Source organism: Podarcis tiliguerta (assembly GCF_965153285.1).
Source record: "Podarcis tiliguerta genome assembly, chromosome: 16".
Taxonomy (NCBI): domain Eukaryota; kingdom Metazoa; phylum Chordata; class Lepidosauria; order Squamata; family Lacertidae; genus Podarcis; species Podarcis tiliguerta.
The window spans coordinates 23,414,829-23,431,846 of NC_139549.1; the positions used below are offsets into that span (position 1 = coordinate 23,414,829).

At 49.9% G+C, this 17,018-nt stretch overlaps 2 protein-coding genes across 2 annotated transcripts in view; both read right to left on the minus strand.

The window, feature by feature from the left end:
* CABP7 (calcium binding protein 7) overlaps positions 1–2,273 on the minus strand; it is a 57,041-nt gene extending 54,768 nt beyond the window's left edge. The window contains exon 1 of the mRNA XM_083417971.1: positions 1,210–2,273. Coding sequence (XP_083274097.1) covers positions 1,210–1,321 — 112 coding nt within the window. The 5' untranslated portion in view covers positions 1,322–2,273. The remainder of the gene's footprint in view (positions 1–1,209) is intronic.
* UQCR10 (ubiquinol-cytochrome c reductase, complex III subunit X) overlaps positions 1–17,018 on the minus strand; it is a 433,107-nt gene that overhangs the window by 88,226 nt on the left and 327,863 nt on the right. The window lies entirely within an intron of this gene.

The following is a 17,018-nucleotide window of genomic DNA, read 5'->3' on the forward strand; positions in this document are numbered from 1 at the left end:
CAAGAGAGGCGAGCGGAATTTCAATCGGGGGAAGCGCAGTGAACGGTCGGGAGCTCTTGGAGGGGGGGGGGCGCGAGCTGTGGAAAGGAAGTGATGGGGGGGGGGTTTGAGAGATTCCCTCTTCACAGCCTCAGCTCACGGGTGCAGCAGGAACAGACACCCCCCCCCCATACATACATACATACATACATTCTTCTGCATTGGGGCCACCGCCGTCAGGCTTGGTGATGCCCAAGGTAGACCGGGTGGTGGTGGGGCACCCCACCTGCATTAGGGCATCCACAGCCCCAGGTGCATCTAGGAGGGGAAGGAGGGTTGCTGGCGTGCGTGCTTCCCAAGTTACAACTCCAGGATGAAGCCAGGAGTGGGTGCCTTACTGGCGAGAGAGACGCATGGAGGAGTCCGTCTCCTTCGTGGACGCCCGGAGCAAACCCACCATGCACACCTCCGCTACCTGTTCCACCACCACGCACGGACTGCAGAAAATCTCCCTTCCCACAGAGAGCGAGAGCGAGATGGTGGGTGCAAAAGCGAGGGAGAGGAAGAGAAAGGGGGCGCGGACGGAAGTTTTCTCCCCACCTGCGACACCCCCCATCGGATACCTGCCGGCCTCACAGCCACCTGGAGCTGGTCCTTCCACCACCCCACTTCCTCCACCCTTCCCTCAACAAACCAGATCCCTTTTTACGGGGTTGGGGAGCTTCCTTGTCCTGAGGCTGCTCGTGTTGCCGCCTCACTTCCCGGACCTGATCCGGACTTGGCCAGGCTTGCACGCCCTTCCTGACCCCTCTCTTTCCTCGCCCTCCTGCCCTTTGTCCTCCCAAGTGACATCTACAGTATACGCGAAAACACACACAATCTCTGACACGCGCGCACACAATAGCTTCGCCAGCCAGCCAGCCATCTCCTTCTGGCTGATGCGTATTTCGGGGTTTACCCCCAGTTCCTCGACTGCTGGAATCCCTAGAACCAAAAAAACAAACCAACCCCAAACGGGTCCCATCCTGCCCTCTCCTCTCTACCTGCAACACAGACCCAAGTCAACACCGAAGGATACCCCGGGTCTGAGACGCCACCATCTCTACCTTGGTTGTTTTTCACCGCTGCGGACCATCTCTCTCATCCCAAGAGAGAGAGAAGAAAGCAACCACCATCACCCGGTTTTTTTTTGGGGGGGGGGGTTAACGCTTTCCCCCAAAACAGACTCACCTTCCAGTTCATCTTCAGGTATGTCAACAGGATGCTGCTCCGTTGCAAGGATATTGGGGATGGTATAAATGCCCCGGTACATTAACGCCGCGGTGACTGGGTGGAAAGGCATGGTGGCAGCCGCTCTCAGAAAGCCAAACTTTAATCCCAAATGTCATAGGAAGCGACCTGGCCGGACACACAGCAGCGCAGGAAAGGGAGGCAGGGCTCGCACCTGCCACGGGGCTACCTGTGGTCTTCCCGGAGCCAAAGAGAGAAGCCCCCTCCTTGTTCCCAACCACAGCAGAAACCGCAACTCTTTTAATAAATTTTTTTTAAGTGGTTGTTATGTTAGTCACAACAGATCCTTGGCGCGGCAGATCCCGACGACTCCGGCTGAAATCGGAGCCTCGCCACCCTGGCCTCGAAGAGATTTAGGGCCACGGTGGAAAGGGCTCTCCCTCTCCAACAACCGCCTCCGATGCTGCTTCTGCACAGGTGAACAGCACAGCGAGACTTTCTCCTGCTGTCCGCATCCAAATAACCAGGTGGCAAAATTCCGGGGGCGAAAGGATTCCTTTCCCACCCCCCACCCCACTCGCCACCCGCCGCAGCCAATTCCTAACCCCCCAGCCTCGAAACCGGGGAGGAAGAGGAAGAATCAGTTCTTCTCCATTCACCAGCAACTCTCTTGTCCCTTTGCTGCTGGCTCTGAGCGTGTCACAACGCAAGGCTGCAATCCTTCCTCGCTGGAGCCTGAAAAAAAATACTCAGCTGCGGAAGACCTCGTGGAGCTAGATGCAGCACAGCATGGCTCTAGGCCAGCTCCCCGAGGTTGCACATGAGGAGGGGGTGGGAGAAGAGGAGGGGGAGAGGGTGCCACCTCAGTGGCAAGTTTTCCCTCCGTAGGAGTTCAGTGGCAGACTCTTTCTAATTTTTTAAAAAAAATTAATCTCCCTTTCTCTTGCAGTCTTTGCCTCTCCAATCGGTGTAGCTGTGTGGCTTCTTCCCGCTTTTGCTTGCTCCCTCGGTCTCCCCCTCTCACGCGCACACACACACCCAGCACACGTACAATGCACACATGACTCCCCCCACTACCAACCAAATGAACATCTGAGTGGCGGAACATCTAAATCAATAGGAGGAAAAGATCAGCAACATGCAGGAGAGAGAGCGGGCGGTGGGGGCAGGGGAGAAACATTCACCTCCTTGCTCAGATTCCACCCACCCCTCATCTCACACATGCCACACTTGAGCACTGCACATTTGGCTGCCCTTGGGGAGCACACCGCACCCACATCCAGAAGGCAGAAAGCTTACCCCTGCCCAGTGACAACACCCCGGAACAGAGGGTGCTGCCTTATATACCAAGCTCAGTACTGTCGACACTGACTGGCAGTGACACAGTTCTCTTTCCCAGCCCTACTGGGATATTGGACCTCGGACCCTGCGCACACAAGGCAGATGCTCTGGCTGCTCAGCTACTGCCTCCCACAACCAGTGTGGGTTTTGTGTGTCCTCCCAGCCCTGGAACACACAGGCTGTTGGCTTAAGAACACCTGGAGCCTGGCCAAGCAGTAGGTATAAATGAAAAGAACCCTTCGTTCCTTCTGGGTGCTGTTTGGGCCTCTCAAACCATTCTTTATGTGGGTGGGAAAGGAAGACAATAGACACACAGGGCAGTGGAGAACCAGTTTATTGAGCACTCCTGATTTTTTTGCGAGGAGGTCAGGCAATGTTACACCAAGCAAATGTTACTCTGCGGTTTCTAGTGCATTTCCCAGTCACTTCCCTTACTGCAAAAATGTCTGGTCTTTTAAGGAGGCAGGTTTGTTGCACAAGAGCTCTAAATCATCTTTGATTGGGCAAACTCGTACATGATTGTAGATCCCACCTGGAAATTTTAAAATGGCAACAGCCAAGAAGTGCCGGTACATCCCTACACACACCCACGCACACACATACACAGTTGCCTCATAGTGGGCCAGGCCTGGGGTCCATCTAGCTCTGTATTGTGTACACTAAGTGGCAGCAGCTCTCCATGGTTTCTAACAGGAGGCCCCAATGGAGTTGCTGGGGGCTGGATCTAGGGCCTTCTCCTTGCAAGGCAGCCACGCACCTTGTATGCAGACAGCCACACTCAGTTTGGTCTTGCTGTTCTCTTTCGTATCTTTTGTAGTACATGTTCAAAGGCCTCCCACTTTGCTGGCCAAGCATTTCATCTATTTTAAAATCCCCTGCATCTCCTAAAGAAAAGCAGCCATCGTTTGATTGCAGAGGGGGAGCCCAAAATGGTAGGGAGGGATGGGAATGGATTAAGAAGAGAGAAAGAACAGAAGCAATGCTTAAAAAAACCCAAAGAACACCATCTCCAATTGTGCTCATTTGTCCAGAATTCAGACCGCAGCACAAGGGCCTTTGTTGGTTGGGCCCCCTGGTCTGTAGAGCACTTAACACCCAGGACCCAGCGCATGCAAAGTGGGCACAGGCACCAGCCTTGTTGGCCCTAACCTAAAGTGTCTCCAGCTGGGATGAGAAAGGCCTCCCATCTCTTCTAGACCACAACAATGGACACCCCAAGGCAGCATCTCTGGATCCTGCTGTTGTTTTTATCCACTCATTGCATTTAGATCCCACTTTCCCTTCCAGGAGCTGAAGGCATTGCACATGGTTCTTCTCCCCCTCCCGTCTCCATTTCCTCTGCCCAACAAGGTAGGCTAGGTCAAGAGATGACGGCTGTGTGGCTGGAGGTCACCCATGTGGCTGAACGGGGATTTGAGAAGCTGGGTCTCCAGGCTCCTAGCCTGAAACTCTAACTGGTATTCCATACTGTATGATTTTGAACATAGTTGTTGAAATAGCAATGCACCTGAAAGCTTTGCCACTTGGGGCACAGAACAAAGGAACACAGAAACAAAGGGAGCTGCCTTATACTGAGTCAGAGCCATTGGTTCACCTAGTTGTCTACACTGATTAGTGGTGGTACTACAGTATTTCAGACAGGGGTCTCTCCCAGCCCTGCCAGGAAATCCATGGGATTTAACCTGGGACCTTCTGCAAGCAAAGCAGATGCTCCACCACTGAGTTATGACTGTTGTTGTTGGTATCCATCTGTCTCAAGAGACAATGGAACGTACCTCTGGGGGTGAAGTCAATCTTGCCTGCAATCCTGGAGAACATTGTTGGCATCCATCTCAAGAGCCAATGGAGTGCACTTCTGGGGGTGAGGTCAAACCACTGCGTTAGCAGCACCAAGGTGACCTCCCTGGGCCACAAGCCTGGACAGTGTGTGTGAAGGTCCTGAGCTGCCCCGAAAATGGTGCTCTCTCCCTTGCATAAGAAGAGCCTGTTGGATCTGGCCAATGGCCCATCTAGTCCAGCAACCTGGTCTCACAGTGGCCAACCAGATGCCCTGTGGGAAACCCTTAAGCAGGACCTGAGCACAAGAGCAATTCTCCCCTCCTGTGGTTCCCAGCAGCTGGTACTCTGAAGCCTCTGATGGAGGAGGCAGAGAATAGCCATCATGGCTAGTACCCATCAGTAGCTTCCATGAATTTGTCCAATCCTCTGTTAAAGCTATTTCCATGTACTGAAGCTGACCAGACCGGCAAATGAATGATCTTGCTTCACCACTGGTAATGGGACAGCAATTGTCACAGCACCTGAGGAAAGAAGACGAACACAAGGCAGGCCACCTGGCACTCCCATTCTGTCCTACAGGATGCTGCCGCCATTCCCCTCACAGCTTCTTTGGCCGCCTGAGGCTGCTGTCTCACTTTGTTTAATGGTAGGGCTGGTCCTGGAGGTGAGGAAACTTATAGAACTTTCAGAGACACGTGATGCGATTTAGGCCTAGAGAGACACGAGATCACCATCCATTCACAGCACATTTAAAGTGCATGGCTTCCTCCAATAATCCTGAGAACCACAGCGCGTCCCTTGCAGAGCTCCAATTCCTAACACCCTTAACAAAGTACAGTTCCCAGGATTCTTTGAGGGGAAGCTGCAGGCTTTAAAGATGAGATGTGAATGTGGTCTTAGGACAATTTCTTTGCCTTTTTATAGATGAAAACGGGGGGCACCCATTGTACGATGACTGTTCAAGGTCACCTTCTCACTCTCTTTTTTACTCTCTCTCTCTCTCTCTGTTGGAGAAGACTTTACTCCAGCTCCTGCAAAATCCAGGAGTGTGTTTGTGCTTTTGATTAATGGTACACTTGAAAACTGTAATTGCCTTACAACAGATGACCAGAAGTTCAAAATATACATTAGCAGGTACTATGAATGAATTGGTAGGCAGAGTTTAAACGCAGGGACTTTAAACAAATGTTGGAAGATTTGGGATAAAATAAAGTCCTTCTTCATGCAGCTATGGAACTTGCTCCCACGGGAAGCAGTGCTGGCCGTCAACCTGGATGGATTTAAAAGAGGATTGGACAAATTTATGCAGGGGAAGGCTCCATAAATGGGTACTAGCTATGATGGCCATACTTTGCCTCCACTATCAGAGACAGTGATGCTTCAGAGTACCAGTTGCTGGAAACCACAGGAGGGGAAAGGGCTCTTGTGCTTGGATCCTGTTTGCTGGCTTCCCACAGGCATCTGGTTGGCCACTGTGAGACCAGGAGGCTGGACTAGATGGGCCATTGGACTGATCCACTAGGCATTTCTTACATTCTTATGGACTTATGTCCACACACATGCATCAATGTTGTGATATGTTTGCTCCCTGAGGTTTAACTCTGGAAAACGATGTGAGCCTTGAAGAACAACAACTCCAGTGGCTTGCACTCAAACCAGATGTTGCAAGATGCGGGAGGGAGAAAAAGGCAAACCAGGGACAGCAATCAGCCAAGATATTGTGAGGCAGAGGACAGGATGGCACCCCTACCATTCCTTATAAAGAAGCTGACCAGAAGGGCAGCTGAATCTTACTTCAGAACTGTGGATAGAGCAGCAACCTGCCTTCCACCTGAGAGCAGCAGTCTAGTTCAGTCTCCTGAATCATGGTGATCATTAACAGATTCATTTGTTTGTTTGTATTTACATCCCACCTTTTTCTCCAAGGAGGTCAAGGCAGTGTACACAGTTCTTCTCCTCATCTAATCCCCACAACAATCCTGTGAGGCAGGTTAGGCTGAGAGGCAGTGACTGGCACAACATCACCCAGTGAGCTTCCTGGCCAAGTGGGGATTTTGAACCCTGGTCTCCCAGGTCCTTGTCCAGTACTCTAACCACTACACCACACTGCCTCGCCCCCTCTGTCATGAGTTCTGTAGTTTAACTCTGTGCTGCATTAATAAGCCCTTCCTTTTATCTGTCCCGGATCTTCCAAAATTCAGCCTCATTGGATGTCCACAAGTTCTAGCGTTATGAGAGAAGGAGGAAAACTTTATCCATTTTCTCTGCGCCATGCATGATTTTATAAAGTTCTAGCATGTTGCCTCACAGTTTTTCTAAACTAAAAAGTCCCAAACCCTGCAACCATATACATGGTCTTATAACATCAAAACAAACCTATGCATTTAGCTCCATTGGTCTGTTCCAATATGTCAAAACATAGAAATCATAAGCCACAGAGAGATTCTAAAATATATCTAAATTTAAAGCAGAATGTGGACACGAAAATGAATCAATGCAAACCCAGACTTAGGAACACACTGGTTTTAGCTTGGGCCAATTCTGTATTTGCTGTGGGATGTATAATAATAATAATAATAATAATAATAATAATAATAATAGTTGTTATTTATACCCCGTCCATCTTGCTGGGTTGCCCCAGCCACTCTGGGCAGCTAGTGGAGACCTTGGTGGATTCTCTGCTGATGATTGGCTCAGCTGCCTGCCTGAGTTAAGTCCTAAGGACTGCCATTGGCTGAACTGCTCAGATTACAAGGAATGTCACCTCCTCTGGAGCAGGAACTGATTGCTTTTGCCTGAGAAAGGCATAATGCCAACAGACGCCAATTTATGAATGGATATGTGAATAATGCAATGGAAGATCATAGCACTGGCTGAAGAGGCATGCATGGGGCTGGGGGTGGTGTTGAGGTGGGGCCAGTGGTACTGTGCAGAGGACACCTTGAGGTATTGGACTGGCCTTGCACTGCGCTGGTTCAGTGTCACGCTCCTTGAACCCCCTGCTTTCCCCTGCTCTGCCGCAAGCACACAGCTGAAGCTTTGAGCCACACACATCACTTGCCTCCTGAATGGAGAGATCTGCTAAACAAAAGGGTCTCGCTCTCTGTGAGATTTCCATGACTTTTGATTGGCAGCTGTGGACAGGGAGGCGAACTGCGGCTGCTGGGCATGTCAATTATGAAAATGAAAAGACACTCAAATAAACACTTCAATCTCCAGGGTAATTCTCTCTCTCTCCTCCTTCCCAGAGCTAGATGACTGGTTGCTCCCAAACTGCATCACTGTTGAAATCAGTTGTCCTCATCAGAAGGCCAGTGCGGGGGTGGGGGGTAGCCCAGAAGAACAGAAATCCATTCCAGCTCAGAAACCTTCTCTCCTTCCCTCCCACCCCAATTATTTCCAGGTTACACTCAAACCCTGATTCTTTCCTACTTATTTCTCACTTTGCCATTGATTAAAAGCAGCTCTGCAAACTTATAAGAAGCAGAGGCACACCTGAGTGATCACAGAAGGGCCCCGCTTGCTGAAATGGGGAGATTTCGGCTCTTGGATGGAGACAGACCTCCAGGCTTGGTGGGGCTGGCAGATTTTTAGGTTGACCAGACACTGCTAGCAAAGGGTGAATTTAGGGGGTTGGACTGCCACCCTGTGAGGTTGGCTGGGGTGAGAGGCAGTGAACGGCCTACAAAATCCCCCAGTGAGTTTCATGGCCAAGTACGGATTTGAACTCTGGCCTCCCAGCTCCTAGTCTGAAACACTAACCACTGCACCAAGCTGCCTCTCAGACAGAAGAGGACTACTTGCTGCGTGAAGGTGCAGTCAGCCCCTGCGTGGGCATCGCTTGTCTGTGCCAAGCTTGCAGACTCACCTGGCAGATGTGAGGCTGCGATCAACTCTGCAGCGTAATGTTCTGAAGCGTCTGTAAGGTTCTGCTGGCGCCAGTCACCCAGAAAGGCTGGAGGGCTATTTAGCACTCTTTGCAGACATTGCACAAATAGCCGACGGGCTCACAGCATATGCTTCAACTGTCCCTATTTCCCAGGAACAGATCCCGTTTCCTGGTACTTCATAAACCATCGTCTTCGCTGTTGCCTTTGGAAGATACCCTATGAAAACGTTGCCGGTGTGATTTCTTAGAGTTGTTGCTCAAAAGGGTTTAGATTTCTTCCCTTCTTGAGTAGGAAGGGAGTTGGCATCTTGCCTTTTCTTTCCAGGGTCACCAATATTTTGGATACATTTGGACTTTTGAGCGAATGCTGTGGGCACCATCTCCCTGGTGATTCTCAGAACACACAAACACTCCCGAAGACAAAAAGAGAGAAAGTGAACACATAACACACTTTGCAGAAGGTAAAAAAGGTAAAGGTAAAGGTACCCCTGCCCGTACGGGCCAGTCTTGACAGACTCTAGGGTTGTGCGCCCATCTCACTCAAAGAGGCCGGGGGCCAGCGCTGTCCGAAGACACTTCCGGGTCACGTGGCCAGCGTGACATCGCTGCTCTGGCGAGCCAGAGCCGCACACGGAAACGCCGTTTACCTTCCCGCTAGTAAGCGGTCCCTATTTATCTACTTGCACCCAGGGGTGCTTTCGAACTGCTAGGTTGGCAGGCGCTGGGACCGAACAGCGGGAGCGCACCCCGCCGCGGGGATTCGAACCGCCGACCTTTCGATCGGCAAGCCCTAGGCACTGAGGCTTTAACCCACAGCGCCACCCGCATCCCCTCTTGCAGAAGGTACCCAGGTTCAATCCCACTGCATCTCCAGGTTGCATGTTTAAAACACAGGAGAACTGCTGCCAGTCAGTGTGGCCAACACTAGCTTAGATGAGCTAGCGGTATAATGGAAGGCTCAGTGGTAGTGCAGGCATGTTCACTTCATCAAATCAGGCCTCAGTTCTCATGCTATCTGTTGCTGCTGCTGCATGTTGTAGACTCCATCATCTGGGGCAACAGGTTGACAAAGGCTGTGGTAGAGTCTCAGGAGCTGAAGCAGCCCAGGAAAGGAGATGCCAATAATAATGGAGAGCTTGTTTCTTTGAAGTTTGACCACAGTCACTGTTCCCTTCTGTCTCCTCTCCTCTTCTGCTTTAGGGAGCTCAACAACATTGGGGCAAAATCCTTTAAAAAGCTCAACAACTTTGGCTGGCCCTCACGCTCTTCATCAAATCTGGCCCTCTTTGAAAAAGGTTTGGACACCATTGGTGTAAGCAATATAGAGCTGGAAGGGCAAATGGTCTGACTCAGGATAAGGCAGTGTCCTATTCCAGGGCTGCCACCTTGAATAAAATATTGGGGGGAGGGAGGTAAGCCCCACCTCGCATATTCGATCACAAGACACAGTGCACACATACCTTTTGAATGGTAATGCCTATCAACTTGGGGAGCGGCTAGGCTGCCTCAAATATTTTATTTCGGAGGGGACGAAGGGATCTCTTCCTCTAGGAGTTGGCTCCTATGTGTCCCCGTTGTGCACTAAATGAGTAAAGCACACAGCAGAACTCCTATTAGCAGAAAGCAAAAGATGAAGCAAATCTGAGGATTGTTCCTGCGACTTAACACGATTGTGTAAATAGAGAACCTTGTTTGGCGGAATGGTTGAAAGGCTAAGCCGTGCACCAGGCAGTCCCTTGTTTAAATCTCATTACCGGTAGGAGTTCATCTAGTGGCCTTTGGCAAACTGCTCTGTTTTTTGAAAGATCCAATAAAACCCACCCCCTGAAAATTCCTTAAACCAAAAGTGTATATACTTATTGAAAAAGGAGTCAAACAGAACCAAAGCTGATAAGAACAGCTGTCAGCTTCCTCCTCCACCTTATGGTCTCAGTGTTTCCCTCTCGGAACTCAGTAAGGAGGAGGAAGACAGAAACAAACCTACTCAGTTGACTCTGCCAGGTTGTGTGTGTCTCCCCCCCCCCCCCAATTTTCTCATTTTACAAATATATTTAACAAAAAAACATACCCAGTTCAAGCCTGTTTGCTATTTCTCCTTTGCATTCCCTTTTAATTATTTCTTGCTGCACGGGTTTGCTGTCAATCCTGCTAATGTTTTAAGCTGTTTACAATGGGTCTTCAAACATGACTCCACCAGTTGTTGGTTCTGGAGGCACCTACTGTGAGTCTCCCTGCTTTCTTCAGTACCAGTCTCAATGGACACCAGCTGCTTGCAATTGGTTGTGCTGCCCTCAGCAGAGGATATGGGCAGAAAAGACTCTGGGAAGTCTATGAATGGTGCTTTCTTCTTCTTCTTCTAGCAGTCCTCAAGTGTACACAGTGCCAGTACCACAGGCACCGGATTGCCCTCAAGATCGAAGAAGCCCGGCGCACACATGTGACATCACACGTGAGACATGTGACATCACCTGCTCCTTCCAGTGCTATGTAAGCCTGCTTGGCCGTGCTGGTCCCCACAGTAACATTTCCATGGTGAGTACTGGAACCTTTTATATACATTATCAGGGACTGGGTGGAGACCACCTCCCCAGCCTGACCCTTCCAGAGAAGAAGAAGAAGACAGTTCAGAATTAAAACAGGGGTTTGAGGGAGATCACAGCTCAGAGGCGAATGAGGGGAAAAGCTGGGAAATAATGGGAGAGGAGGAGGAGGAAGAGCGAGCACCAGCTGACGGACACAGTGTCTTTAGAAAGCATTCAAGAGCCCCCTCTCCCAGAACCTGGTGAGTCTTAAAAGTAGGAGAGCAAAAGGCTCAGAAGCCAAGGGCCCTCAGTGCCACCCGTAGAAGAGATGACAAATGAGGAAGTGGGAGCAAAAGGAGGTAGAGAGTCACTCAGGACAACACCATTATCCCAAGAGGCTGCATTCCCACGCCTCTCTCTGTAAATATTGACTAATAAGCAGGTGATAAGGACTTTTCCTTGTCTTAACCATTCCTGGCAACCTGCCGTGGGAGCTGGTTCCTCTGCCGCCTGACATATATATAGAAGAGAAGCACAACTGATGACTTTTGCTTGCCTGGATAGATAGAGGTGATGTCTGTGGGTGTGAAGAAACCAGCCTACTCTGCAAAGCAGGGTGGGGAGTTGTATTTGTTGCCCCCCCCGGCCCCACCCTCCCCTGGCACATGCCTCTCAAGCAGAAGGTAATGTGGCCCTTGCACTAAGCACCCCCAAACTGTGTCCTTGGGCTAGGAAAGGCTGGACTTGTGAGATCCCTCAACCGCCCACAGCCTTAACCCACCAGCAGCTGTGTATTGGAGATGTACACAACAGCTGTGTCTTTGTTCCAGCTCGACGTTGCCGTTTCCCCCCTTCTTCCCCCAGCCACTTCATTTTTATTCTTTAGAGCTGCGCGGTCAATTTTCTGTCCTCGTTTCAACCTCCGCAGGCACACTCTGCTCCTCTCACGGGGTGGCGGAACAGATGCAGCGCCTGACAACAGGCATGTGGGTGGCCCACCTTGATACATCCGTGGTGTGTGTGGGTGTGGGTGTTGCATCGCGAGGGAATTCTGCCTCTTAGGATCAGAGAGGATTCAAGCTGGGAGCCTCCTGTGCTCTGTCAATCATCCCATTGGGTCAGCTACTTATGGCTCCTGAGTGAGGTCAGTATTGCCCATCTGGGGTTCAGCATTTCTAACCTCCAAGCCATCCTGAAGTCTAGGGCTAAGGATTCTGTGACCCTCTAGCTTTTGTTGGACAACAACAACATCCCCATCGTCCCCCTGACCGTTGTCGGTGCTTGCTGAGGCTGATGGGAGGTGCAGTCCCCAAACATCTGGAGCATCACAGGCCATAAGAATCTAAGAACAGCCCTGCAGGATCAGGCCAATGGTCTGTCTAGTCCAGCATCCTGTTCTCATGGTGGCTAACCAGATGCCCGTCAAGGTAGGAGTCAGAAGCAGGTCAGCAATAACTCACAAGGTGTCAGTGAAGTTAACTCTTTATTCAAAGAAACAAAGCAGCTCAGGCCTAATGATCACAGCAGCTCTTCTCAGTAGGTCTTGCCACAATGAGGACTGAAGCTCCCTGCCTCCCCACCCCACCCCCTAAGTCTCCTCTGGGTTCTTCCCAAGCAACCTGGGTCTCTTTTGTCTTATCAGACTTTGATCCACCCTCTTCATACCTTGTCGGGTTCGGGGACACCAAGGGGGAGGGGAGCTGATCCCATCGGGAGAGGGAGACTTATTCAGCAGCCTGCCTCATCTTTGCCTCCTGGACTCATTCCTCTCCAGCCTCCACTGCTGCCTCTGATTCTGGACTGCTCTCTGCCACAGTTTTTTCCTGCTCACGAAACCCTGTTACCTCTTCAGTGTCCAACACCTCATCCTCCCAGTCTGCTCCTTCTACTTCCTCTGTCCACTCATCATTGTCCCACCACCAAACCCCTGGCTCTGGGTCTTCTTCTCCTGGAGGCTTCCTTGGGGGGGGGGGGGGTCCCCAGCTGGTGCCTCCCACCATTCCTCTACATCCAGCCAGTCCATGACAATGCTTGTGAGAAGCGTGCAAGCTGGGCATGAGCGCAACAGCACCAGAAATTCCCAGCAACTGGCGTTCAGAGGCATACTGACAGTGGAGGCAGAGCACAGGGGTACCCCTTGGTCCCCCCAACCATGCTGCTGGTCTACAACTCCCATCATTTTTGAACACTGACTGTGCTACTTGTGTGGGAATGTTGAGGGTGGCAGGAGAGGATATATTGTTTATTAATATCCTTCCTACCTTGCGCTAGCAAGTTTCTTCACTTAGCAGAGTGCATTCCCCTTCTTACACAGCAGAAAGCTGGTTGCAAACTCATGATTTTCTTAAGACAATAAGCAATTCAATGTGGCCTGTCCGGACTGAGATATGTTCTAATATTCCTGGTAAGACCCCTTTGAATCCCTCCTAAACAAATAAAGACACCACAGTCTTATTCATAAGTAACAAAAAGTAGTTTTACTCAAGATCAGGCAGAGCACAATGTGATTCCTGAAGGCAGGCTTTAGGCTTAAAGTTACAAACATGTACAAAAGGTTTACCCCATAAGGGAGATAACCTGGAGGACTGCTGTGGCAGCCAGCAGTACAGTCCAGGTGATGCAGGAAGCAGACAGGACAAACAGGAAAGTCGAAAAAAGAGTAAGGTAGCAGCGTGACTTGGCCTTTTACCAGGTCTGGAAAGGTCATGCCCACCCACTAGTCACATGCAAGGAAGGATGCTCCAGTCCAGGAGGAACAGGAAGTTTCCCTTGCATGTCCACTCTAGCAAAACAAGGAATGTTGTACTTGACTGCTCCCAGGCAACCTGGAGGCTGATGGGAGTTGGAGGCTGAAAACACATGGAGGACCAGCACACCCCCAATCCTTGCTATAAATACTTGCAGGTAAGGTGTGCGGTCTCCCCTGGGGAATCTGGGGGATTTGTACATTTCTTCATATGCTGGTACACCTCAGCCTCCCTAAATGTGCTGAATTAAACAAAGTCCCGACCAGAGACAAATGGTTGGTGAAGATGATGGACTACGCCAAAATGGCAAAACTGACCAGGAAAAAACAGAAACCAGGGAGAGAAGAACTTTAAGAAGGAAAGGGGGGAAATTTACAATGTACTGAAGAGAACACTGTAAACAACTTAAAACTTTGGCAGGATTTGAGTAATGCTTGTAAAGTACGAAAAGCTATGGTAGAAATGGATTCTTTTAAAAAATAGAGAAAATAAAGGAAGCAGCTTAAAAAAGGACAATCGTATCCACGAAAGGGTCGAAGGTAACCAAGTCGAAGGATTCAGGGAATCTAAATGATGATGTTGATGTTAATGCTTGAATTTAAATTTGAAATGTAAAACTAAATAAAAATAAATACAGTCATACCTCATGTTGCGTCCGCTTCAGGTTGCGTTTTTTTGGGTTGTGGACTGAAACCCAGAAGTACTGGAACGGGTTACTTCTGGGTTTCGGCAGTCGCGCATGCGCAGAAGCGCCGAATCACAACCTGCGTATGCACAGATGCGGGTTGCGAACGCTACGTGTTGCGAACATGCATCCCGCACGGATCACGTTCACAACCTGAGCATCCAATGTAAGTGTGCTGAATTAGATGAGTGTGTCCACTTCCTGCAGCAATACCACTGGGCTAAATTCATCCTAGCATATGGAGAGAGAGAGAGAGAGAGAGAGAGAGAGAGAGAGAGAGAGAGAGATGTGTGTGTTTGTGTAGAGAGAGAGGGAGAGAGATTATCTCCAAGGGAATGTGGCCTTTGGTAGGAAAAAAAACTTGCTCACTCCCATTCTAACCACATGCCGCTGTGTGATGGGGTTTTGCCCCCCCCCCGCGCCCCACTGCAAGGCACCTCTCTTGCTCCCCAAGTGGGGCCAGCTGTTCCCGGCTCCCAGACGCAGTGAGGTTCCGACAGCCACATCCTGAGCTTTGCAGTCTTAACCCCGCTCAGCGCCTCTCATTGCGAAAGTGCTCTGCAAATATTAATCAGCTCTGCTACGACTGGGCTCCTACCAGAGTGTTGACACTGCGGTAGGCACAATGGGAGCCGCATCCTTCTGAGTGCTGAGTGCCCTCCTTCTCATCCGCTCCCTTACCCGGATCCCCTCAAGTGCTCAGCGGTGCAGAGACCGGGAAACAGAGTGTCTCAAAAGCTCCCCTGGCGTGGCTTGACTCGGGGTTCTCATCTTGAATCAACAACCTCTGTGTCTGTGGGAAGGGTCTCTCCAGCCCTGTTCCAGCCCTGCAAGACAGGCAGGGGACAGACTCTTCGGTCTTCAGGTCAATAGCACGGCACAGGGAACTTGCCGGGAAGTCTGACAACTCTCAGCCACGATCTGCTGGGGCGCCTCTCTCATTAAAAGGGGATTAGAGAAATTCAGTGAGGGCATGGCTGCCAGCAGCTATTAGCCATAATGGCTGTCTTCTCCCTCCACTTCCAGAGGCATTGCTCCTCTGGGTAAGTGTTGTTGAGAATCACAGGCGGGGCAGAGGGGCTGTTGCACTCACGTCCAGCTTGCATGCTTCCCATAGGAACATCTCGTCCGCCACTGTCAGAACAGGATGCTACATTGCAGGGGGTTGGACTAGATGACTGCTGGGGTCCCTTCTGACTCTACAATTCTATGATTGTAAATGGGCCATTGGCCTGATCCAGTGGCTTAGATAGAGGCTTACAGACTGTCTGGAATGGGGCAATATAAATGCTGAGTGCTCTGATTATTGATCTAAGAATTTGAACTGTGGGAATGCACAAAACTACTGTGCTATAAGATCCACTGTCCTGTGATATCATATATGGTATGTATGGTTGTTGACGGTTTTTATATTATTTTTGCTGTAAAAATGTGTGAGTTTACAATATTGTATTTATTTGCATTACCTAGAATTTATACTACTGATGAAGCCCAAGTTGGTGAAACAAGGCTAATATTCCAGAAATCCTTGTCTTAGACTCTGGGAAAGGATTCTGTGGAACTGCAGCAACCTTTCATGTGGATTGTTGGACTCTATGAACAGACAGGTGGAATGGACACTTTCACATATATGGACCTTATTCATAAACTGATTAGAGAATGAACTGATTTGCTGGGTCTTTAACTTTTTTTGTTGAACTTTATGAGCTACTTCTGTTGAAATCTACAATTCAATACAGTGGTACCTCGGGTTACATACACTTCAGGTTACATACGCTTCAGGTTACAGACTCCGCTAACCCAGAAATAGTACCTTGGGTTAAGAACTTTGCTTCAGGATGAGAACAGAAATCGTGCTCCGGCGGCGCGGCAGCAGCAGGAGGCCCCATTAGCTAAAGTGGTGCTTCAGGTTAAGAACAGTTTCAGGTTAAGAACGGGCCTCCGGAACGAATTAAGTACTTAACCCAAGGTACCACTGTACAATGAATAGTATATATTATTTTTTCAAACGTACAGCTGGTTACGTCTTGTGTGTTTATTGAACTGTGGGAATGGGCATCTCTGGACATCACCAGGGACCTCAATCACCTCCTGGGATGTTCTGTGGTGCAATTGATGCAGTCCTGCACCAAGCATGGGGGAACATTATGCCTCTGAATTATGCCTCTGAATACCAATTGCTGGGAATCACAGGTGGGCAGAGCGTGGTTGCTTGCTCCTACCCCTCTTTCAGGCTCCCCCTAGGCATTCTGATCTACCACTAGCTAGATAGTCCATCAGCCTGTTCAAGCATGGCTCATCAGATGTTCTACTCCCTCCTGTATACTGCAAACTTTTGATGCAGCTCTAAGAACCAAGGACATTCCTAAAGAAGCCAGCTGGAAATATTTTGGAAATGAAAAAATTGCTGACTCTTTGGGGGGAAATGGACCCACTTTCCCAGTGGACAAATTGTGTTGGAAAATCCTCCAGTGGCCTGCAACACACACACCTGCATAGATGCAGCAGCCACTAGAGGGCGAAAGACAGCTGCACTGAGTGAGCATGGAGTTACACCTGAGATGTGCAGATGAACTCAACAGCCACCCTAAGTTTACACAGCATAAAAAATGATTTACACTGTAAGGCAGAGAGAGAGAAAACCAGGCCCTCATTACCAATACATGGGCTCTTTGATACTGTCTGAGCTCAGGCCTGGTTCTTGCTTTTATATAAGCTTCCCCCTCCTTGTTAAGCCATTCCTGAATGTTTTTAACCCATGAGCTGGGTCTCCTTTCCCCACTAAGCTTATGCTGCTTCCTCCCACCCCCTGACAGAGGCGCTGTGCCTTGACAGGTTGCATGGCA